The sequence below is a fragment of the Corapipo altera genome, unplaced genomic scaffold, assembly GCF_003945725.1.
Source record: "Corapipo altera isolate COAL_440 unplaced genomic scaffold, ASM394572v1 61553, whole genome shotgun sequence".
Lineage (NCBI taxonomy): Eukaryota > Metazoa > Chordata > Aves > Passeriformes > Pipridae > Corapipo > Corapipo altera.
The window spans coordinates 6,728,796-6,751,438 of record NW_020884918.1 but is presented as its reverse complement, the minus strand read 5'-3'; the positions used below and the strand labels follow the sequence as shown (position 1 = coordinate 6,751,438).

Genomic DNA, 22,643 nt, shown 5'->3' with positions numbered 1-22,643 from the left:
TTGGACATGAGGAGAAATTTCGTCATGGAAGGGGTGGTCAGGCCTTGGCAGGAGTTGCCCAGGGGGGTGGTGGACCCCCATGCCTGGAGGTGTCCAAGGAACGACTGGACGTGACACTCAGCGCTCTGGGCTGGGGGGACAATGTGGGGATCGAGCACAGGTTGGACTCGATGGTCTTGGCGATCTTCTCTAACCTCCATGACTGTGATTAACTGTAACTAACAGTAATTACTGCGAGGCGTTCGCGGATGGCTGTGGGCGCTCAGCTCGCCCTCAGGGATCGCCGCCCGCCCTCGCCTTCGCCCGCCGCCGATTCGCCAAAGCCACCCCTGGAAAATCGAACCGAACGGAGGCGGAATTAAAAAAAAAAAAAAAAGAAAGAAAGTAAGAAAGAAAACCAGCACAACAACACATTCTAAATAAGTAAAATAATAAATTAAAACTAGGGATAGGTTAACCCATCAGAGGAGGCGCCTCCCGCGCGTTCCTTGCCCCGCCCCGCCCCCGGCGTGGCGAATGTGCGGGGCGGGCGCGGCGCTCGGCCGGGGCGCGGAGCGGGGCAGGAGCGGAGCGGGGCGGCCATGGCGCTCCTGAGGGGTGAGGGTCCCGCGGATCCCGGCACCGGGAGGGATCCCTGAGGGCCAGGCGTCAGGGCTCTGGGGCGGACGGAGCCGGGTGGTCGGGTCCCCCCCCCGGGGCGGGGGGGGAAGGGGGGGGAGGGGGCAGCTCGTGTTGCCCTCAGGAATTGCAAGATAGAGTCTCCGAAGCTGTTCCTGTCCCTCCCCTGGGATTTACCCCCTCCAGCTGTGCCGTCCGTGCCGTGTCAGTGCGGCTGAACAGCTGGGAGTAATTGGGAACTTCCAAAAGACAGTGTGGGGTCAGAGGGTGGGAACGGGGGTGAGAGCGTGGAGAAGGAATAGGGGGTGGGAATGGGGGTCAGAGATTGAGGAGGAGGTGCAGAGAGCGGGAAGGGGGTACAGAGGGTGGGAAGGGGGTCACAGGGTGGGAATGGGGGTCGGAGGGTGGGAAGGGGGTCAGGGGGGGGGGAAGGGGGAGATCAAAGTCTGGGAATGGGGGTCAGAGGGTGGGGAAGGGGTACGTGGTGTCTAGTCACAGCCTCTTTGTTTTTAGCACTGTTTAGAATATATGGTTTGACTTTCTGCAGTGCTCAAGCCACTCGTGCTACAAACCTATAGCAAAGTGTGCATTTGTCTGTCCAGTAACTGGCCATTTGGGTTGAATATTAGGGAAAATTGCTTCATGGAAAGGGTTGTCCAGCCCTGGCACAGCTGCCCAGGGCAGTGGTGGAGTCCCTGTCCCTGCAGAGATTTAAAAGCCATGTGGATGTGGCACCTGGGAACATGGGTTAGTGGTGACCTTGGCAGTGCTGGGGAACAGTTGGACCTGATGGTCATGGAGGGCTTTTCCAACCTAAATGATTCCATAATTTTGTCATTCTTTGTTTACATGTAGTGACTAGAAGTCACTGGAAGTGACACTTGAAATGTCCGTGACCAAAAGGTTTCTGTTGTTACATCCAGGGCCTGCCTGTGTTAACACTGGCATTGCAGAATAGACTCTACAAGTCCCAACAGCTCTTGAAAGTGTTTAGTGTAAAGTACTAATTTATGCTCTGCATGGTTTCACTTTTACATCTCTTAAAAATGAGGAAAATACGCCCTTTCTCATCTGCTCTGGTTTGAAAACAAAATTGAAATTTATTGCAATAGGGCTTTTTATCTATTCGACAGCATTTTGCTACTTGACAGACCATACCTAAATAATAACATGTGTGTCAGTCATGGTGTGAGGTTTCAGTGGTAAAGCCTGTCTGGTAGTTCTTGCAGTAATTTTAATGGCTCTACTGAGCTGGATAATACAGAGAGCACCTTGCCTATACTTTTTTGATGTTAGTTTTATGTGCCTGTTGCAGGATCTTCTCTCATCTTTAACCACAATATTTTCATACACTGTTTTTGCTTCTTAATTTTTTTTTTTAATGTTATTGATTGTTTTTTAGTCTTTCAAAAGAGGGTCTGATGAACAATTATTTTTGTACCAAGCATGTTTGAGAAGTGTTGGAGGGTTTGGGGAACATTTCAGATCCCCATTTGGCAGCAAGTGGTTAACACAACCAGGTTAAAAGATGTCTTGAATATAGTGCTTGGTAAGGATTTAAAGTGATGTTTGCTTTCTAACCCAAAAAGTTTACAGGTCTCTATGCATCTGATACTGTTCTGTTCTTATCCAGTCTTTATCACCTTGGAAAATTGGAGAGACTCTGGAAGTCTTGCCATGATAATGGAGGACAGTGCTAATTAATGGAGACTTAGAGAGAGCTGTCAAAAGACACAGAGTCCATTCTCACTCAGAACTTCAGCCATGCCTTGTTACCCCTCCTGAAATTCTGTGGAGGGAGTAGCATTTATAGATGTCTCTCCAATCAAGCAAAATTCGGCAGGCTCTGGAGTACATTCCCTTAGGGCATGGCCCTGTGTCCAGTTTAATTCAGCGTAACAGCTTGTGCTGCTGCTGCTTCATCATCATCTTCTCTTGCTGGTTCAGTCCAGCCTTCTCTCTTAGTCTCGAATTACTGTTTTATTGAGCAACCAGAAGGTGAACTCGGCACGGAGCTGATGCAAATGAAAATTAGCCCCTCGTTTTCTGCTGACTCTGGGTTACTCTTCAGCTGCCTCGGTTGTGTGACCTGCCCTGGTTTATTGGCCCCACGGTGCTGTTGGGAAGTGGGCAGCAGTGAGCAGCCTCCATGAAAGGGAGAGAGGTGTTGTTATTGTGAAAGGAATGTTTAAGGGCAAAGTTCCATCCTTGCCCCTGGACTTTTTGCGAGGCGATGCCACAGTGTGTGTGTGATTGAGCAAATAATGTGGATAACAGACAACCTGAACAAGAGGGAGGAGGACGAGTTCTTTTAGCTTGGTCAGGTCCCTGAGCTGGTCTGCAGCAAAGCTTTGTAATCAGTTATTGTTGGCACAACTCGGAGGAGGCAGAGGGATGGGAATCAGTGGACAGGAGGAGCGGTGAAGGATGAATGTCAAGGCCTGTTTTGCTGCAGGGAAGACAAGCTTAGGAGAGCAGGGTTAGGTTGGATATTGGGAAGAAATTCTTCTCTGTGAGGGTGGTGAGGCCCTGGCGCAGGTTTCCCAGAAAAGCTGTGGCTGCCCCATCCTTAGAAGTGTTGGAGGTCAGGTTGGATGGGTCTTGAAGCAACCTGGGATAGTGGAAGGTATCCCTGCTGATGGCAGGGGGTTGGAACAAGATGAGCTTTGAGATCCCTTCCAAACCAAACCATTCTGTGATATGATTCTGTGATTCTAAGCATACTCCCTGGATATTTCAGATCCCAGTGTTGTGTTCAAGTCCTTGTCAGTGGGGCAGCCTTGATATTCACCAGTTTGGAAAGTCATTTTCTAGCAATCAATCAGCCTGGGATCCAGATACGTGAGAGCTGGAGGAACATCCTCTCTGACAAAACAGCCAAGTAATACAGAACTGACAGCCTGAAATCAGTGTTCACGAGCAGCTTAATGAACAGGAAATTTCATTCTTACATATATATGTGTCCCTGCAGTGTTACTTAAAATAGCTGGGTTTTCCATGACGGCTGTAGAAACTGAGTATGTGAGTGCTGTTGTTCAACTGGGGAAAAGTTCACAACCTGCCTCCCACTTGTTTTTCTGCACGTGGAAGCAGAAAAGGACTGTGACAGGCAGCCAGTAGATGTTTGCTTTGGTTCAGAGGTGGCTTCTCCCTGGCTGGAATTCATGTGAGCTACTCCATGTCCCAGTGCCTTTGTACACTTGTGCTGGCACACACTCTCCTGCCTATTGAAAACTGGCTTTTCTTCTCAGAACCTGGAATATTGATGCTAAAGCAGTTTGGATGACTTAAATAATTCTGGCAGAAGTGTGAAATTTCTGATTAGGGAGTGTTTTTCCTCTTCAGCTGAAGGAATCAAAGTTAAAATTTTATTTTGCTTTATTGTCTGGGTTTTATTTTCCTTTGTGGAAACTCTTTCAGAATATAAGCCAAAAATCTGCTGTTTTTTCTAGGATGAGGGAATGGCCTCCCTGTTTGTTAAAAGCACCATTCCTCACCTGATTGTTTCACAGGTGTCCACTATGGAATTTCTTGGATGTTACTGTCATGGTTTCAGTACACTAATGCCACTAATATCTGATGTGTGTGGCAGCCTCCTTTGCCTGCCTGGTATCCAAATGCAAACTTCCCTCTTTTTGTCAAACCTCTTTGTGGAAAGGGAGTATTTCTGGAATCTTCCCTGCTTTTCTTTCTCACCATTAATTCACAGAACCACAGAATGTGCTGAGCTGGAAGGGACCCACAAGGATCATTGAGTCCAACCCTCAGCCCTGTGCAGGCCCATCCCCAAGAATCACACCCTGTGCCCCAGAGGATCATCCAAACCCTCCTTGGGCTCTGTCAGCCTTGGTGCTGTGCCCACTGCCCTGGGGAGCCTGTTCAGTGCCCAACCACCCTCTGGGGGAAGAACCTTCTCCTGAGATCCAACCCAACCCTGCCCTGACACAACTTCAGGCCATTCCTTGGGGTCCTGTCACTGGTCCCCACAGGGAAGAGCTCAGTGCCTGCCCCTCCTCTTCCCCTCTCGAGGAAGTTCTTCCTGCCTTCCCTGTCTAAACCACCATTTTATCATTTATCTCGAACTGGGGGGGGGGGGTTGATGTTGCCTGTATCTACAAATATTCACGTGAATTTAGGGTGTTATCCGCCTGAGGCTGACTCGGCGGCGTTGTTTGTCGGACCCCTGTACGTGTGGGTGATCCCCTGCCTGTGTTTCAGGTGTGTTCATCGTGGCAGCAAAGCGCACTCCCTTCGGGACCTACGGGGGTTTGCTGAAGGACTTCTCGGCCACCGACCTGACGGAACACGCCGCCCGCGCCGCGCTGGCCGCGGGCAAGGTGTCCCCCGAGATCATCGACAGCGTCGTGGTGGGCAATGTCATGCAGGTTGGTGCCCTGGAAAATCTGCTGGTTGGGGGTTTTTCAGTGTCATCTCCCCCCCCCCGGTGTGGTCCTGTGGGCAGCTTTGTGGCCAAGAGTGAAGTGACGGGGTGGGAGTGAAGCGCGTGAGCAGCGTTTGTGGTGTGGTGTTTGCTGTTCCCTCCTGGTTCGTGGTACTGTTGGGAGCAAGGCTTAGCTTGCTTTTTATGGTACCAGAGGTAGTGTAAAACTAGGACAAGCTGATCTCCTAAAAATATATATTCATTAACTGGTCAGTTGCTAATCCCTGGTACCTTTTCCCCGTTTTGAAGGCTTGAACTGTGTAACTCAGTGGTCAGGTTTCCTCTGAATTATATAAATCCATTTTTGTCTTTGATTGATTTGAATGTATTCCCCTTGAGTTTTCTGTAAGATTTTTTTTTTTGGAGTAAATATGAGTTTCTTTTGAGCTGGAAGGATTCATGCCTTGATTGAAAGAGGCATTTGGACAACCATTTCTTTTCCAAAGATTTTGTGAAGAGGGTGGTGTTGTATGCAGGGCACCACTTTGCAAAACTGCAGTTATCCACATATCTAGATGAGTGTCTTTGTTTTAGGCAAGACAGCAAAGAACATTTCTGGCTTTCTTTTTTTTTAATTTATTTTTTGTATTCTGACTTCACCATTATGAAGTGTAGGGACTTTTCTTCTGCACTATTTCAAGGATGCAGAAGAAGCAAGTAACAAAACTTTCACTATATGTGAAGAAACATGCAGTATTCCTTGTTAAGAATTTTCAGCCAAGAGTAGCCTTAGATTATTCTGTCTCCTACAGATGCCACCTCAGCTTCTTTTATTCAGCTTTTTAATTTTGTAAGAACTGCCTCTGACCTGGAAAATAATTGCTGTAATGCTTTTACATAAGAAATAGCATTCTGCTAATAAAGTTACTTTTCATGCTTAAAGTACATTTCTTTTCCTTTGCATCATACTTCCCCATCCCAATAGATTTTCTTTTTTTTTTTAGTCCTGGATTCCTTTTAGGTATTATTTGATTAAGTTTAAATAACTATGAGTGTATGACCATTTTAAACTCCCCTTCTGCAGCAGAAGTGGCTTCATTAATTCATTTTTTTTGTCTGAACTTGCATTGGCATGCAGCATTGTGCACAGAACTTTGTCTTTATAATACACAGTACCTTAGGGCATGATACCCAAGAGCATAAGTGTTCTCTGTGGTTTTGGGGGGGCCTTCCTCTGTTAGTCTGAGCAATATCAATTTACCTTAAAGTAATTGCTGCTCACCAGTCAGGATCTGTCCTTATATCAGTCTGCTGTGTGAATACTGTTTTAAAAATAAAGGATAAAGAAACACATTAAGACTTACTAAGTTGTTGACTTAAATCTTAGCATCTATAGTCCCATTTTGACCTGATGTCTGGCTTTTACAACACACACTTCGTTTAAAACGCGCATTGAGACATTGACACTTTCAGATAATGTAGAATAGCATCTTCTTTGAAGTGAATCAAGGTGCTTCTTAGGTTGTATTTCTGCTGAACATACACTGTCTTCTGCCAGATGCAGTTACACCACCCCGACTTTTCATCAAGACTTTTGCTTTTCCAGTGGCAAAACCCGCTGTTTGTTCTGTCTGCAGAGCTCCCCAGATGCGATTTACATCGCGAGACACGTGGGTTTACGTGTGGGAGTTCCCGTCTCCGTGCCAGCGCTCACTGTCAACAGGCTCTGTGGCTCTGGTTTCCAGTCCATTGCCAACGGATGCCAGGTACAAAGCTCTGTACTTCTGTGTTGGTTGTAGTCTTTATCAGGCTGTTAGTGCGAGAGAAGAGGCGCCTGTAGAAACATGTCCGTTGTGTTTGGGATGAGTCTTAACGTGGATTTTTAGCTACCGCTGGTAGAGGCTTCCTATTGTCCTGCATGCTTTTGGTTTTTTGCAGGAGTTCAGCCTCCACAGTGCCACATTTTGTGGTTGGTTTTTAAAATCAGCACTGTAGCTATTTTTAGTTTAGTATAAGGAATGCAGCAAGTGTTAGCTGGTGAAATGGAGCTCAGCTGTGCAGTAGTTGAATCCCGTGATCCTGTTTGTGTGGATTGGAATTACTGGGCTTCAGGACCACAACAGGAGGCTTTCATCTCTTGATCACTGTTTATATTCTCACCTGGTTAGCTGTGTAAGCAGCAGCTTGGGCTTTTTAAGTGTTTTTGTTCAAAGATCCAAACCTCTCATGGGTTAGGTAATTTATAGTGTCACTTCTTCTAAAATAGAAGAGAATCAACTTCTCTTTGAGCGGGTGCCCAAAACCACTGAGTAAGATGGTACAATGGTACAGGGGGGTTTATTTCATTCATTCCTACATTTATTTTACAAATACTTGAGCAACGAGATAGTTGGGTTTGTGGGTTTTTTTTGGTTTTTCTTGGCCAGAGGATTATTTTAGGTCTGATCCTCTAGAGGAAAAAAATGTGAGAGGCGATGTAGAGTTAAGGTTACATGTTTACAGTAATATCCATCTGACCACTTTTTCTGGTGCTTTCTGCAAAGGCCATACACAACACTTGTCCACACTGAACAAAAGTGCTGGAGAATTTGACCACTTTTATTGAAAGTAAAGGTTGTGAGGTCCTTTCTGAAGATGGCATTCAATCAATGCAGCCAATGGCTCCGTATTTCCCTGGCACACAACAAAGCTGCAGCTTCTGTGCTGAGCTGCTAGTAAACGTTCACAATTTTTTTAGTCACTATAGAAAACATCTCAGCACATATTAGTAAAATCAGTGATTTTCAGGGATGGGGCAGCCACAACTTTTTTGGGATAATTTCATCTGCTTCCATTCCAGTACAGAAGTAACCTTAACAGTCCAACTTAGTGAATTGTTTTAAGGAAGCACAGTTTTTTAGTGGTTTGATGGTGTGTTTCAGAATTAGGATTCTAGGTTCTGTGTGCTTTGCCAGTGATGAATTAGCGTGTTTTGGGTACTTTTGGCAGCTTACCTAGCTAATGCCTTCTAAAATTATGTCCCATTTTTTCCAGTCATTCAGGCTTTGAGATTTAATTTGTGTTTCTTTTGAGAAGATTGGGAGCTTAAAAACACCCAGCTCAACCATCTGTGAACCTAACCACACAAGCATGCAGAGGCTTAATGTCTTTGTTCCTCTGTCCTCTCATGTGTGCACAACCATAGTCTCTTCCCTCATGGATATAATTGTTCCTTGCTGAAAGGAGAAAGAAGGAAAGTGCCATGAAGGAGACAGACCCCAACCTTAATAAACCTTTCATAAATAAATACATGACTAAGTTTGAATTCATTCTCATTTTGTGGCTTCGTAGGTGACAAGCTCTTTTTTTAAAACCGTTGTTATTTTCCTTGCTCAAACACCAAACACTTAATTTTTCGTACTCAAACACTAAATCCTGGATCTGTTTTTTTTTCTGTTAACAGGAAATTTGCCTTAATGAGTCAGAAGTTGTTCTGTGTGGTGGAGCTGAAAGTATGAGCCAGGCTCCTTATGCAGTTCGAAAGGTTCGATTTGGAACCAGATTAGGAGCAGAACTCAAGGTCTGGTACTTTTTTTTTGGACTCTTTTTTTATTCTCTGAACTAAGTAATGTTCACAGAGCAATGTAAGTATCAGGCCTGTAGACACTAAATTCTTGGGAATGGAACTATTGGAGATTAGATCCAGATGTAGTTGTTCAAAGCATTTAACCAGTATTCATACATTATCAAAACAGTAGTCTCAGGCAATTCTGTTAAGCATGCCAGTTTTTCTAGCTTTTCCAAAACCTTGTTTGAATTCCTGTTCCGTGATAAACATATCAATAAATTCTTAGACACAAAATTTAGTTCACTTGGTACCTCCCATGCAAGTACTATGTGTTAAAAACTTGTCAGAGGCTGTGAAATAAAGGCATATACAATTTAGGCAAGGCTACTAATGCTGGCAGTAGATGGGCAGACTGGTAAAGAACATGTATACCTCCAAGCTGTAAGCATCTCTCCATTCCAGAAGTGGAAACTTAAAAGTTAAATCCATTGGTAGGTAAGTTATTTTTACATTTTCTTCTGAAGATAAATCCCAAGCGAATACTGTGAGAAGTGTGCAGCAGGATAAATTGATAATGTGCTCTGATAATTACCACTTGCTCAGTGGGTCATAACTGATATCAGGATGCAAAATTTGGATATTTCAGTGTTTCAGCTCTTTTGAGTTTTTTCCTGTGCTGTGGTTCCATTGTAAACATGGTGCATATGAATTAGGCTTGGCTCTGTTCTTGTGTGGCACTGTGTCTAAGCCTCAGTTCCTACAGAGAACACCTTCACAAAGCTGCTGATACACTGAGTAGGTTCTGCTGGGTTCTTATCATGAAGATAATTGAATTACCAGGTGAATGGGTGATTTATCTCGCAGAACTTTACTGGTGACAGAGATAACAAAACCCGTCTGAACAGACTGGGCTTGCCTTTATCAGGTTAAGTGAAGTTAGGCTTGGTTACTTTCTCACCTGAGATGTTACGCCTGCATAAACCTTTCGCTCTTGTAAAGTCATTTTACCTGGCAGTAGAGAAAGAACTAAAGAATCAGTGGGCTGCTGTGTCTTTTCACAGTTCCTCGCCTTTTGTTCTTGGCAACCAGACGGGTGTGTTTTCTCATAGGTGTCCAGTAAATAATTCATACACAAGTAAAATGTGCTGAAATACCAAAAATCATAGGCTTTTCCCAAGCTTCCTAGGGCCATGTGGGAGTGGAAAAAACCATACAAGAGCACAGCACAGATTAGCTAAAATAGCACACAGGAAGTTGCACACTGCTTTGCAGTGTGTTCGTTCTGATAAATAAATTACCTGTGGGTAACCTGAATTAATTTTACAAAGAGCCATTAGGTTCCAAGAAGCTGCTGAGCAGTTAGGAACTGTCAATAATAAATGTCAATGTTGCTGTGTTTTCTGATTTTCTTCTCATAATGTGCCGTGCAGTTGGAAGACACGTTGTGGGAAGCTCTAACAGATACACACGTTAAAATACCTATGGCAGTGACAGCTGAAAACCTGGCAGCAAAATACAACATCTCACGGGAGGCCTGTGATGGATACGCGCTGAAAACGCAACAGAGGTGCAAAGCTGGTTAGTACCTGCAGGAATGGAAGGGTTTGTGTGGCACTAACCTCAAATCTGTTCAGTTTTTAGCATTGATTCAAAGCATCTTCAAGCTCTGTGTAGCTCGTGGTGTAATTTGTCCTTTGATTTGCATACTGTAGTTCATGATTTTGTTGGCCCTGTGGTACAAGTGGCCCACTCCCAGGGGGTTTGACTTTGAGCCTGCTGAGTCAGGTGTTGTGCCCACCAGCAGGTTAAGTAAGGAGCCCCCTTTCCACCTGCCTTCCTGTGCCTTCCTCGTGGACATTCTGTAGCTGTTCAGGCAGCAAATGCTTTTTAACACCCTGTCACGTGTCACCTAACTGAACTGGATTCATGTTCATAAATGTGGCTTGTTGGTGACCCTTTGGTGGGATGTGGCATTGACCCAGGTGTGCCTGACTGCCCTCCTTTCTTTCCTCTGCACTGCAGAACCATCCACTTCCACAATGGCCCACATCATCCTCACGTGTCAGCGTGTGCTATCATTGATCTAAATCTTTTTTCTTTCTTTTGCAAATCCAATGCTGTTCTAAAACCCTTGAGCAGTTAGAGCAGACGGAATCTGAAGAGAGGATATTTTTTCAGGACTTGTGTTTAAAATGTTCTCTGGATGGTTTACATGGCCAAAGCCATATCAGAGGCATTCAGCTCTGGGGCCCCCAACATAAGAAGGATGTGGAGCTTCTGGAGCGAGTCCAGAGGAGGCCACGGAGATGCTCCAAGGGCTGGAGCCCCTCTGCTCTGGAGCCAGGCTGGGAGAGCTGGGGGGGTTCACCAGGAGAAGAGAAGGCTCCAGGGAGACCTGAGAGCCCCTTCCAGTGTCTGAAGGGGCTCCAGGAGAGCTGGAGAGGGACTGGGGACAAGGGCCTGGAAGGACAGGACAAGGGGAATGGCTTCCCACTGGCAGAGGGCAGGGTTAGATGGGATATTGAGAAGGAATTCTTGTCTGTGAGGGTGGTGAGGCCCTGGCACAGCTTTCCCAGAGCAGCTGTGCTGCCTCATCCCTGGGAGTGTCCAAGGCCAGGTTGGATGGGGCTTGGAGCAACCATGTCTAGTGGAAGGTGTCCCTGCCCATGGCAGGGATTGGAATGAGGTGAGCTTTAAGGTCCATTCCAACCAAACCCACTCAGATTCTGTGATTGGATTACTGTGAAGTTTAGGCCAAAAGCCAGTTGTAGGGGTTGTCCTGGGGCTTGACATACATTGCAACCCAAAGGCAAAGAGTAGGAAGCAAAGATCCAGGCATTCCTTTAGATTCTAATGATGCTGCATTTTAACAGCTGCACTGTTGGAAGAAGAGTCTGTGTTTTTTCCAGCTGGTGTAGCAGTGCTTTTTATAATTTTTCTCCATCGTTTATTACCCTTCCTGCTGATCTTGTTAGCTAACTCCTGCTATTTCTGGACTCTTTGCTAGAAACTGTGCTTCTTTCTTGTTTTCTAGGATTTTGGCTTGCTGTTTTTATTTCTGCGTGTAGGACCAGTTCGTCTTATTCCACAGTAAAGAGAGAGTCCTGTGTCTAATCAGGAAAGTAAAAGGTTTTGAGGAATTTATTGAGAAGTCCAGAGGTAGCTAAACAACATCAGATATGTCAGTTTCTGTGTCTTAGCTTTAAATCCCTATCTAATGCTCTATTAGTTGTTGTGGCCAGATGCTTTTATGGGCATCTTAGATACCTGCAATGTCTTGAATTGACTCAGACGGTTTAGGCAGCTGAATCACATTCTGAGATCCTCTCTTGAGTGTGATACCTGTGGAGGAGCACCTTGGACAGAATTTTAATTGATGTATAATACCTTATCAGCAGAGAAAATGTGGCTTAGGAGTTTTTTCCACATTTCTCTCTGAGATTTACATCTTCGTGGCTACCTGATAAACAACAGAGCTGTAGAATAAAGCAGCAGTACATTTATTTTTGTACCAAAAATAAATCCAGTGGTTTAAAACAAAAATAAAACAGAACAAAAGGGAGTTCAGTTATTTAAAACTGAAATAAAATTTTAATATTTTAGAAGAGACTTTTTTTGGAGAAGTTTGAGAGTTTACTTGTACAGTTTTTGCACAAATTCTTAAAAAAAAACCCAAAACAAAACACAGTAAGACACCAACCAGCTTATTTAAGCAAAATGAAGCATAAACATTGCTGCCCCTGAACTTTTGGTTAAAATAGAGCAAAAGTTGTGTGCACATGAAAATATGATTATTGGTCATGCTGCGCAATCATCTTGATGTTTTTATCAGAGTCCTTTTATTTTCCTTTTTGTGGTTGCAGCTAATGATGCTGGCTACTTTAATGCTGAGATGGCACCAATTGAAGTGAAAACCAAAAAGGGGAAGGAAAGCATGCAAAAGGACGAGCACCCCAAACCCCAGACCACTATGGAACAGTTGGCAAAGCTCCCGTGTGTCTTTAAAAAGGATGGAACAGTCACGGCTGGGAATGCTTCAGTGAGTATGTCAGAGCCCTGGGCTGTGAAAGTGTCTCCTCTGTGGTTCTCCAGATTTATTGCCATTGTTTTTACGTCTCACCGAGCCACCTTTGACTGTCAGTGGTGTCTCCTGGTGAAAGTGACTTCCAGTTCTGCAGCTCGATGCCCCTGGTTGGCTTTTCCAGCCCCAAGATCTCAGGGGATCCTTCAGTCTGCTCCTAAGTCCTAAAATTTGGTTCTGTGGGTTGTCACTGATCTTTTAGTGAGGCATTGGCACTTTTCATCAGCCTTGAATTGTGCAGTTGATACCTGCAGTGGCTGTGTAGAATTAGCCATCCTACTTTCTTCTGGGGGCAATGCCTACTGAATGTTTGCTTTACAAACCAGGCATTATATTAGTGGGCAAACTGCTGCTGCTCGTCTTTGTGCCACAGTTAATATCCTCTGTCATCCAAACCACATTTTGCTCTTGCCCAGAGTAGACTGAGTGCTTAGCAGCATGTCATTATGGACTGTTCCTCTTAATCTTATTGATTAATGTTCTTTGGGCCACAAGGACCACTGTGGTCATATAGCCTGAATTCCTGCCTAAAATAGATCATCATAGCCACAGTAAGTGTGGGTGTCTGTAAAGTATCTTTTATAATTAATAGCAGATACATTATCCATTATTAATCGTGTTCTTGCAAGTCTGCAGAATCATGTTTCCAATGCAGGGGAGACTTCAAGAGTAAAAAATGTATTTTACTTTGCTAAAACATTGGAATTAATTACACATCTATATTTAACTTCCTTTCCCAGTCCTCAGAATAGTGACAGATTGTCGTTTGTTGTTCTGAATAAAAATTGTCTGTTAAATGTTAATTATGGTGTTTTGGACTCAAGCCTTTTTTGAGAGTTTAGTTAAAAGAGTGTGGGGATTTTTTGTTTCTTTGTGTTTTCTCACTAAGAATGCTTTTCTCTCTTATTGCAAGGGGGTGTGTGATGGAGCTGGTGCAGTCATCCTCGCCAGTGAATCAGCACTTAAAAAGCACAGTCTTACTCCTCTGGCAAGAGTGGTGGCATATCACTCATCTGGCTGTGACCCTTCCATCATGGGCATTGGTAAGTTGCAATAAAGCACATCATTTTTTAGCATCAAGTGACATTAAAATATTCTTTTCTTGGGCATTCTAAAGGAGAGAAAGGGAGGCTGCAGTGTACTCAGTCTGATAGCTCTGAGGATGTTTGTGTGCCCTACTGTCCATTCCACTGTGTCAGTCCATCCCCCTCATGCAGAGGAACAGATTTACTCCTCACTTTGGCTGGAAGGGTATGTGCACTGTCCGACCTATAGTGGTAACACTAAGCTGTAGTTCCCCCTGGCACCTTTTTTCTTTCCCTTTTTACTCTCTCTGTTAGTAAGTCAAGAAGACAAACACTCTTTTTTAAACCATTTTTTTCCTGAAATTCAGTTTCCCGTAAGCTTCAAAATCCCATTGTAAAATGCATAACTATGAGTTGTCTTCCTCACCTCTTGCTGAGGAAGTGTTGGCTATGTGCACACCTTTGAGCAGTTACTCAGTGGCTCAAGCTAAGTTTGGTTTCCAGGATACACATCTGTTCAGGTATTATTTGACAAACCAAATACTTTCTTGATGTTTTAGTCCCATATTTTGTTTCCTCATCAAGTAGCTTGTAATGCAAACAATTCCTCAAATCCAATCCAGACACCCCAGGATTTTTCCCTTCTGTTTAGTTTGTAGACAACATTGTATCCCAGAATTGCTTCTCCTCTCTGTCCTTCTGTTCAGAGGAGCCATTGTTGACTGGTTCCATGTGTCAGTGGAAATGCAAATGAAGCATTGTCAGGTTTGTTTCCCTGATCAGACTATCTGACTGACACAACCTTCAAAGCAAATGTGGAGGGAGGGTTTATTTCACCGGGCTTCATGCTGTCATTGTGCTTCCTAAACCAGCCCATTCTTCCTAGGTCAGGCAACCCTTTTAGCTTGTTTAAAAACTTCATAAATCATAGAGAGAAACAGTATCTCAATTCCTTCACACCACAACTTATCCCCAGCAACTTAAAGAGACCAGAGGAGATTCATGGACATGACAGCAACAGATCTGAGAACAGGACCTCAGTCTGCACAACTGCCCTTTCACATACTGATAGTGACAGGGAGTCCTGCCCCACAGTGTTTAGTGAGAGAATTCATTATTTAAAAAAAGAGGAGGGGGAGAGGGAAGTTTACTTGGCTGTCATTGGTGGTCTTTGTATTGTCCACAGGAGACCCTGCCGTTACTCTCAGGCATAACAGGCATACTAAAACCCTTCCTTAATGAGATGCATTTAGAATCTAGTATTAAGCTGCCCAAGGCTCTCTGATACTCCACTGAGCTCTGATCTGGGCCCTTTCTTCTTTTAATTTTTCTGTGTCTTTGGTAATTTACCTATTTTTGTGATTTTTATTCTTTGAGCTCGGATTTTTCTATACTCTTTTTTTAGTTGTGTGAGAGATTTAGAATTGTTAGTGTTTTAGAATTGAGGGGTTTTTTGGATAGTGATCAACCACCATATAACATCTTCCTATCTTCGTCCCACAAGCACATACCCAATTAACCCTTTCAAATTCTCTTTGAATGTGTCTTTCCTTAGGTAGCTGTGCTTTGAGATTAATTTCCCTTAGTGGATTATAATAGCTTGTAGATGTCAACTTTCTTTCAGAGAACAGTTTTGTTGACAAACTCTGTAATAGTCTCAATAGAAAAATCTTACTGTCTTCAGCTGGCCAAGACCTGGCTCTGAGGGAGCATTTAATTGTTCAGAATAAACTAATTAAATTTTAGGGTTTTTACTAGAAGATCAAAACAACAATACCCATAACCACACCCATGACCAGCAACTCTGGAGCAGCCTGGTGTTCTTCTCTTTTGTTTACCTTGAGGCTGCAAGTTGTGAGTAAAGAATAAACTGATCCAAGAGCACTGGGAAGGAGAATGCCTGAAATCTATCGTGAAGTTGTTGTATTTGTCTGGGGACTGTCCCTTCTCTGGGCTTGGAAGCTCTGTGTGTGTTTACCACCACAGCAGCACAGCAGTAGTGACCCTCTTAACTTTTCCCTGGTTGTGTGTTGAGAAGGTGACTTGGTGGTTTTGAGGTTGAGGAGTTCTCTTACCACCTAATAAAGCAGGTGAGTGGCACATCCAGAATTCACTGGCTGTTCAGAGGCTCAGTGGGAGGGAACTGGTAAGGCTTTAGGAAGCTATCCTATTTATAACATGGTTAGAACACTTTATTTATTGAATTATTTTTTATTTAACTAACTGCATGTAATTTCCAAACAGGCCCTGTACCTGCAATTACCGAGGTTTTGAAGAAAGCAGGATTGACCCTGAAGGATATGGATTTGGTAGAGGTGAGAGGTTTTTACATGAACAGTGATTTTACCCCCACATCTTTTTAGCAGAAACATTCCAGTCATCCATGTAGGTGTTCCTACATGTCAGGAGCTGCCTGACCTCTGTCCATCTCATTTCTGCCGTGCAGTTGCACAGTCATTACAAAGATCTCAGGCATGTGGAAAACGAAAATGGCGTGATAGCATTCCATGGAATAAAAATACCCTCATGTGACATGACATGTTACTCTGCTGGCTGGACTGTTCATGTTTTTAGTTAGTCACACTTCTCCATTTGTGAACAGGGCCTCTTCTTGTCAGAGGAACAGGCTCTTCCTGGGCACACTGCATCAGAATATACCTTTTTTTATAATGTATACGTCATACTTGCTTAGTATTTTGATTTAATGGGACTGGATTGACATTTTGTAAGTTGACTTAAGTATGCTTTTATGAACAGTGTTTAATATTTTTCTCAAAATGACCCGGTGGAGAAGTTCACCTCTTTTAATCTTGCGTGTGCACATGCTGCTGAAAGCTCTTGTACAAACTGGATCGTTTCTCATGGTGCTTTAGGTGAATGAGGCATTCGCACCTCAGTATCTGGCTGTCGAAAAAGTTTTGGGCCTTGACCCTGAGAAGACCAACGTCAACGGAGGTGCCATCGCTATCGGTCACCCTTTGGGTGCCTCGGGGGCGCGGATCACAGCTCATCTGGTTCACGAGCTGAGGTATGCACACAGCTGAGAGAATGCAGTGCTGAGGTATTTCTGCCTACAAAAGGTTTTTAGCCTGGATTCAGCGTGACTAAACTCTTCCAGTCGATCAGCTTAAAACCCTCCTCACTGGAATGTACCGCTTTCTGTATGAATTTGTCACCTTTGTGCTGCAGTCCAGCTCCTGCACCTGCCTCATATTCCATTCCGTTGTCATTACAGGTTTTTTTTTGCTTCATCTAGATCTGATCCAAGCTCACAGGAGTCAGTGGGAAGGTTTCCTTTTTTGAAATGGCCTTTGAGCAAAGTGTGTTCTTTTCTTAACATGGTGCATTTAGCAGAATTACAGAACTGTTTGTGATGGAAGGGAGCTTAAAGATCATCTTATTCCAACCTCCTGCCATGGGCAAGGACACCTTTACCCATCCCAGGTTGCTCCAGACCCTGTCCAACCTGGCCTTTGATACTTCCAAGGATCCAGGGGCAGCCACAGCTTCTCTGGGCAACCTGTACCAGGGCCTCACCACCCTCACAGCCAGGAATTCCTTTCCCATATCCCATCTAACTCTGCCCTCTGGCAGTGGGAAGCCATTCCCTCTTGTCCTGTCCCTCCAGGCCCTTTTTCAAAATCCCTTTTCAGTCCTCTTTAGGTACTGGAAGGGGTACTTTAAAAGGCTTTAAAGTCACCTTCTTTCTCCTTTCATTTCTCTCTTCATTTGCAGAAATTCTGACTCTTTTGGCTTGCTTGATATGCTTAGCAACATTTTAATTTGAATTTTCCTTTTCTGATATTTCCCCTCAGGGCAGAGATTGCTGTATCTCTTTGCTTGTACTTGCAACTCTGTCTTAGTGTTCAACCATAAAGCCCCAGAAAATTTGCACCTTCTAGAAAACCGTTTCTTGGAGTGTGGCTGTAGGAAACTTAGGTTTTAAAAATTACCTCGGTGGTGTTCAGGAAGTTTAAAAACTACCCAGGAAGTGTCCAGGGCTGGGTTGGACAGGACTTAGAGCAACCTGGGATAGAGGAAGGTGTTGCTGCCCATGGCAGGGGGGTGGAATGAGATGGGCTTTAAAGTCATTGGTTTCCTACAGTAATATTTCATGATATTTTTCTAGAAAAAGAACAACATACACATTCTAAAACGTCATCTTTAGTAATATCCAGCTGATGGCTACTTTCCTTTCATAAAATCAGGACAGGAGCTACTGTGGTTTCTTAAATGTAAGTGATTTTCACTGTTGGTTTCTGTGTGCAGGCGTCGTGGTGGGAAATACGCGGTGGGGTCGGCCTGCATCGGCGGTGGACAAGGTATTGCTGTTGTCATTGAGAACACAGCCTGAGTGATCCTGGGGACTCAGCCTGGCCCGAATTACTGATGCCCTGAGAAACCCCTGCCTTCTGCAACGGTAGACCATCACTGCTTGCCTTTCCTGCAAGGTAAAGGAAGAACTGAGAGGTCAGAATTCCGAACAGAAAAGATTTGTCGATGTCTTTCTAACTAAAGGAAGTGCAACATCAATATAATTACACACTGATGAAGTATTTCCTAAAAGCCTTTTTTCCAATCAAAGTTAATGTGTTTCTTTAGGAAAAATTATTTTCATTTCATGGGGATATTGCTTGTCAAACTTTCACCAAACCTGCCTTAAAATAGCAGTCAGTGCAGCTTTTTAAGCAAGTATTGCTTAAATCATTTTTATTTTAGCTACTGGCACATGTGCCTCTTTTATTATCAGGAAATGTGAAAATGTGATCAGAGACCTTCTAAAATATTGATTGTAGATTGATGACTATTAACCTGTACCCTGGTGCTTTGCAAGGGAGGAGAAAATGAACAAAAGCTGAAATTTCCATTGTGCCTCCTAGAAGATCAATAAATATAACAGGAAAAAAAAAATAAAGGGCTTGGTGTTCTCTTTATGTGTTTATTTTAAATGTAAAAAACCACCCTAAAAATTGTTACTTTTGGGAAATCAGTGTTGACTTTTGGAGAGACTGTTTTTCCTGGCTGAGGAATAACTGGTGTTTACTAGGTAGTTTCTAGAAATCTCTAGCAAATCTCCCAGCATCTGTGTTGCTGCATGATAACAGCAACTCATTTCTTCACTTCTCTGATAGTGTCATCCATATTTCTTGGATCACTTCATGTGGGGCTGTTCTTAGCCAGTTTGGGAAGTGTACCTCTGAGGAAGCTGTCAGGCCTCTCAGAGGTGCTGGAGTTCAAGTTACGAATCGTTTGACAGAATGGACCCGACGTTTGGATGAAATGAGGTCTTTGTGCTCACTGAAGCCCTTTAGGCTCGCTGCACCTTGCAGCTTGCTCTGATGTGGATGTCTACGTGAGACATTCACAGCTGGAGAGATCCCTGTCAGAGATAGCACGCACCTCTCCACAAGACTAAAACAGTAGCAAAGACTTCAGCCTTTACTCCTCCTCATCCTCTGTCCACTGTCAAAGTATTCCTTATGTACAACAACCTCTTGCCACTCCACTGGAGTGACATGATTATGAAAGCTGGGAGGTTTGAAACTCCAAAACTTGACTGGCTAGCCTAGCCAGAAATTCAGGTCAAGGCAAGTGTTGTTACAACTGGTGGATAACGGTTGAAGTATGTTGGTCACCATTCCAGGGGTTTTTATGGATGCAGTGTGTTTAACAACTGTAGAGATATTTGGTGCTGTTTATATGGATTAAAAAGAAAAACCCAACCCAGCTGCCACAAGGCAGCAAACCAGATGTTCATTTAATACAGTATATGTTTTCCTCTTTCTGCTCTTAGTAAATTAGGGTTACTGGGGTTTCACTGTTCAAAGTACAGTTGCCACGTGGATTTTGCCACATCGTTTTGCAGGAGGATTTCTGTTCTTAGTTCCTTCCATAATAACCAATAACTAATTCCCTCTACCTTCTTGTCTGTGGATATCATCACTGAATTCTCATCTTCGAAGAACTGGACACGGTTTTTCCAAGTTCTCATCTCTGTGTAATAAAAGTTCTTTCCGAGCTCATCACTGTGTATGTACAGTAAAGAATAATTCCCTTCATGCACATAATATTTCACTTCTCCCTTTTATCACTCAGATCTTTGAGATCCATGTGTAATTCTAGCTGTGAGAGCTGTATTTGGTTGTCCTGAATAATTGTGTATTTCCTGCAATGTGCATCATGATGTCCACCTCATTTTCCAGGTAACTTTTATATGTAAGCTGCAGCTTCCAAATATCTCGACAAGTGTGTTATCAGCACAGATGATTGTACATGTTGCTAGTAACCTTTCTTTGCTGTGTAAGCCAGCTGCTTATTCCCATATCATTCCATTTTTATCCTGTTCATTTCCTGTAAGAGCTTTGCCACACTGAAGTGAAAGAGTGAAATCTTTTCCCATGAAGTCATGGGACAGTTCTAATACATACAACTTCTTCCACAGCATCCAGCTGAGGTCACCAAGCTCAGAGTGTTGTGTTTGTAAAAGCGTGGATGATTTGTGTTGGAAGGGACCTTAAAGCCCATCCCATCCCACCCCCTGCCATGGGCAGGGACACCTTCCATTAGACCAGGTTGCTCCAAGCCCTGTCCAACCCAGTCTTGGACACTCCCAGGGATCCAGGGGCAGCCACAGCTTCTCAGGGCAACCTGTGCCAGGGCCTCACCACCCTCACAGCTAGGAATTTCTTCCTAATTTCTAGTTTAAATCTACTTTGTGCCAGTTAAACCATGGTTGAGACCATTGACAACCCCTCTGCATAAGCTACCAGTTCCTGAGTTGTCAATGACTTTGTATTCAGAGGGGAGTCCTCCTTCTGAAAGGTGCATGGATTCTCTGGGTTTGGGGGGAGTATGCTGCATTCTTCTTCTGTAGGTCCTGACTTCACTTTTAAACCTAGAGTACAGTATTCCCAGAAGGGCAAAGCCACGTCCTGTGCTGGGCCATGCACAAACACAGTTTACTGTGCATTAGAATATAGAGTCATACAACCATAGAATGTTTTGGGTTGGAACGGACCCTAAAGACTATATTGGGCAGGGATACAAAATACTGGCTTTTTCTTACCAAGTTATTACTAAAGGTGAGCACAAGCATTGATATTTGATTCCTGAGCCGATCTTTCACAATACAGAGGAGGTGCCAAGGCTTGAGGTTTTGGTCTGAGCTTGTCTTTACTAGCAAGTCCAATCATTTATTACAGAATAACAGCAGCAATACCTGATTCCTGGAGATAATTCCCAGCTATGTTCTCTGATTTCCCTGATGTAACAATGGTAGGACTGTGTTTCTGCCTTTGGGAAACGAAGACATCTCTGCTGTGAGCAATCAGAATTAGGGGAATTTAATAGTGTCCTGGGAGGAGCAGAAGATAAGAAAGAAATGTGTTCGATTTTAGAGGGATAATCACATATTTTGGTTGTACCAAGTGCATACTTTTTTTTCCTTTTGGGCTCAGTTGTATTGTTTATGTGTGTGGTCTCTATTATTCAATGTAATGGAAATTTTAATTGTTTTTCTTCTTTTTTTTTTTTTGAAATAGGGTTGGGGGAGGGGGAAGCATGTGTGAAAAGCATTTTTTGCCCGTGTAAAACCGTGCAGGATTTATTCACACAGGTAGGTGTAGCTTCCTGCCACTGGGTGGAGCGTTTTAAACACCCTACATATCTCCCTGCCTTACAAAGGCATCTGCACTCCTTGTGGTGGCACGGCCTTCCTCCTAAGTGCTGGCTGGGTTAAACTTGAAACTGAAACACTTGAAAGTTCAGGTCCCATTTCTCCTTTTATGTGTTTTAAGCAGGCAAATGCCACGATACCAACATGCCTTTGCTGCTCTGCTCCCCGGAGCGTGTGGTGCTGCTGGATTCCAAGTGCGTTTGTTAGAAAGCATTCGTTGTTTTGCAGAGTGGACTGTAAGTTTGAGAGAATGATGTCTGGAGGGCTGTGTCTGACAGAAGGTGAAGAGGAGATTAGACTTTGTGATTCCTTTTTGCACAAGAAAAGCCATTAAACCTTAATCCTAAACGACTGTATGTGAGAGAGAAGGAGAAGGTACAGAGGCTAGACAGAGATAGATTTACCTGTTGCATTCCCTTCTGGATTATATATAAGCAGTTCTGTTATGCTGCTAGTGGAGCTCCAGTAATTAAGATGGAGTGTTGTGGAGAATTCTATATATAAAAAAATTACATCTTGAACCTCCTAAAGTTGCACATTTTCAGGGAAGTCTCACTTCATTGTGAGACCATTTCTATTAAGCTCTTCCTCCATCTGTAAATCCAGACGTTTTCCATCTGGTGTGATGCTGTTAAGCTGGGCAGGGCTCTGTCTTGCCTCTCCACCTGCCAAAGTCTGTGAGATTGTCTGACTGGATGCTTCACAGGGATGCTGAGGGGGATCAGAGGGGAATTGAATCCTTTTGAGAGCTCCCCAGCTAAGGGTTTAGTAACGGAGGTGCAGTTCTCCTCTTCTAAAAACAGTTACAAGGCACTCAATGCTGGTGATGTCTTTGCTGACTTTGGGACGTTTACATGAAAAATTAAGTTGAAGAGGTAGATTGGAGCATGAGTTAAGTAGGAATTAAACTTGTGATTGTTGGTTTTGGCTTTATAATGGGTAAGTAGTTCTCATGGAAGGTGAACCAAGATCAAAACCAAGAGCGAAAGGTAACATTTTTTAACTTATTCAAGGCTGCTGTTTGAGAACTCCATTTGTAGACCTAGTGATGCTCGGTCAAAACGCTGGAGCTGTAGGAATTGCAGGGCAGATCAGGTGTAATCTCAGGCTGTTAATCCACAGCTATTTGAAATTGTTAGCATGATAAATTCCTCGTGGCAGGTGTTAAGCCAGAGCAGCTATTGTTTTCCCCCTGGTGGTCATGCTCTTGCTCTGAGTCAGCAGAAGCAGGGTTGTGTGTTCACACCCTACCTGGGCCGAGTGTGTTTTCTCTGAGACTAGGAATTGCCCAAATGTACCATTAATGATTGTGAAAC

At 43.8% G+C, this 22,643-nt stretch overlaps 1 protein-coding gene across 1 annotated transcript; it reads left to right on the top strand.

Moving 5' to 3' along the window:
- Positions 1–538: 538 nt before the first annotated feature.
- On the top strand, positions 539–18,582 carry ACAA2 (acetyl-CoA acyltransferase 2). The gene is made up of 10 exons (XM_027656068.1): positions 539–597; positions 4,837–5,003; positions 6,637–6,765; positions 8,442–8,558; positions 9,977–10,124; positions 12,410–12,585; positions 13,541–13,670; positions 15,897–15,967; positions 16,526–16,680; positions 17,922–18,582. Exons 1-10 carry the CDS (start codon positions 582–584, stop codon positions 18,004–18,006), a joined length of 1,194 nt encoding a protein of 397 aa, XP_027511869.1. The 5' UTR covers positions 539–581; the 3' UTR covers positions 18,007–18,582.
- The last annotated feature ends 4,061 nt before the right edge of the window (positions 18,583–22,643 follow it).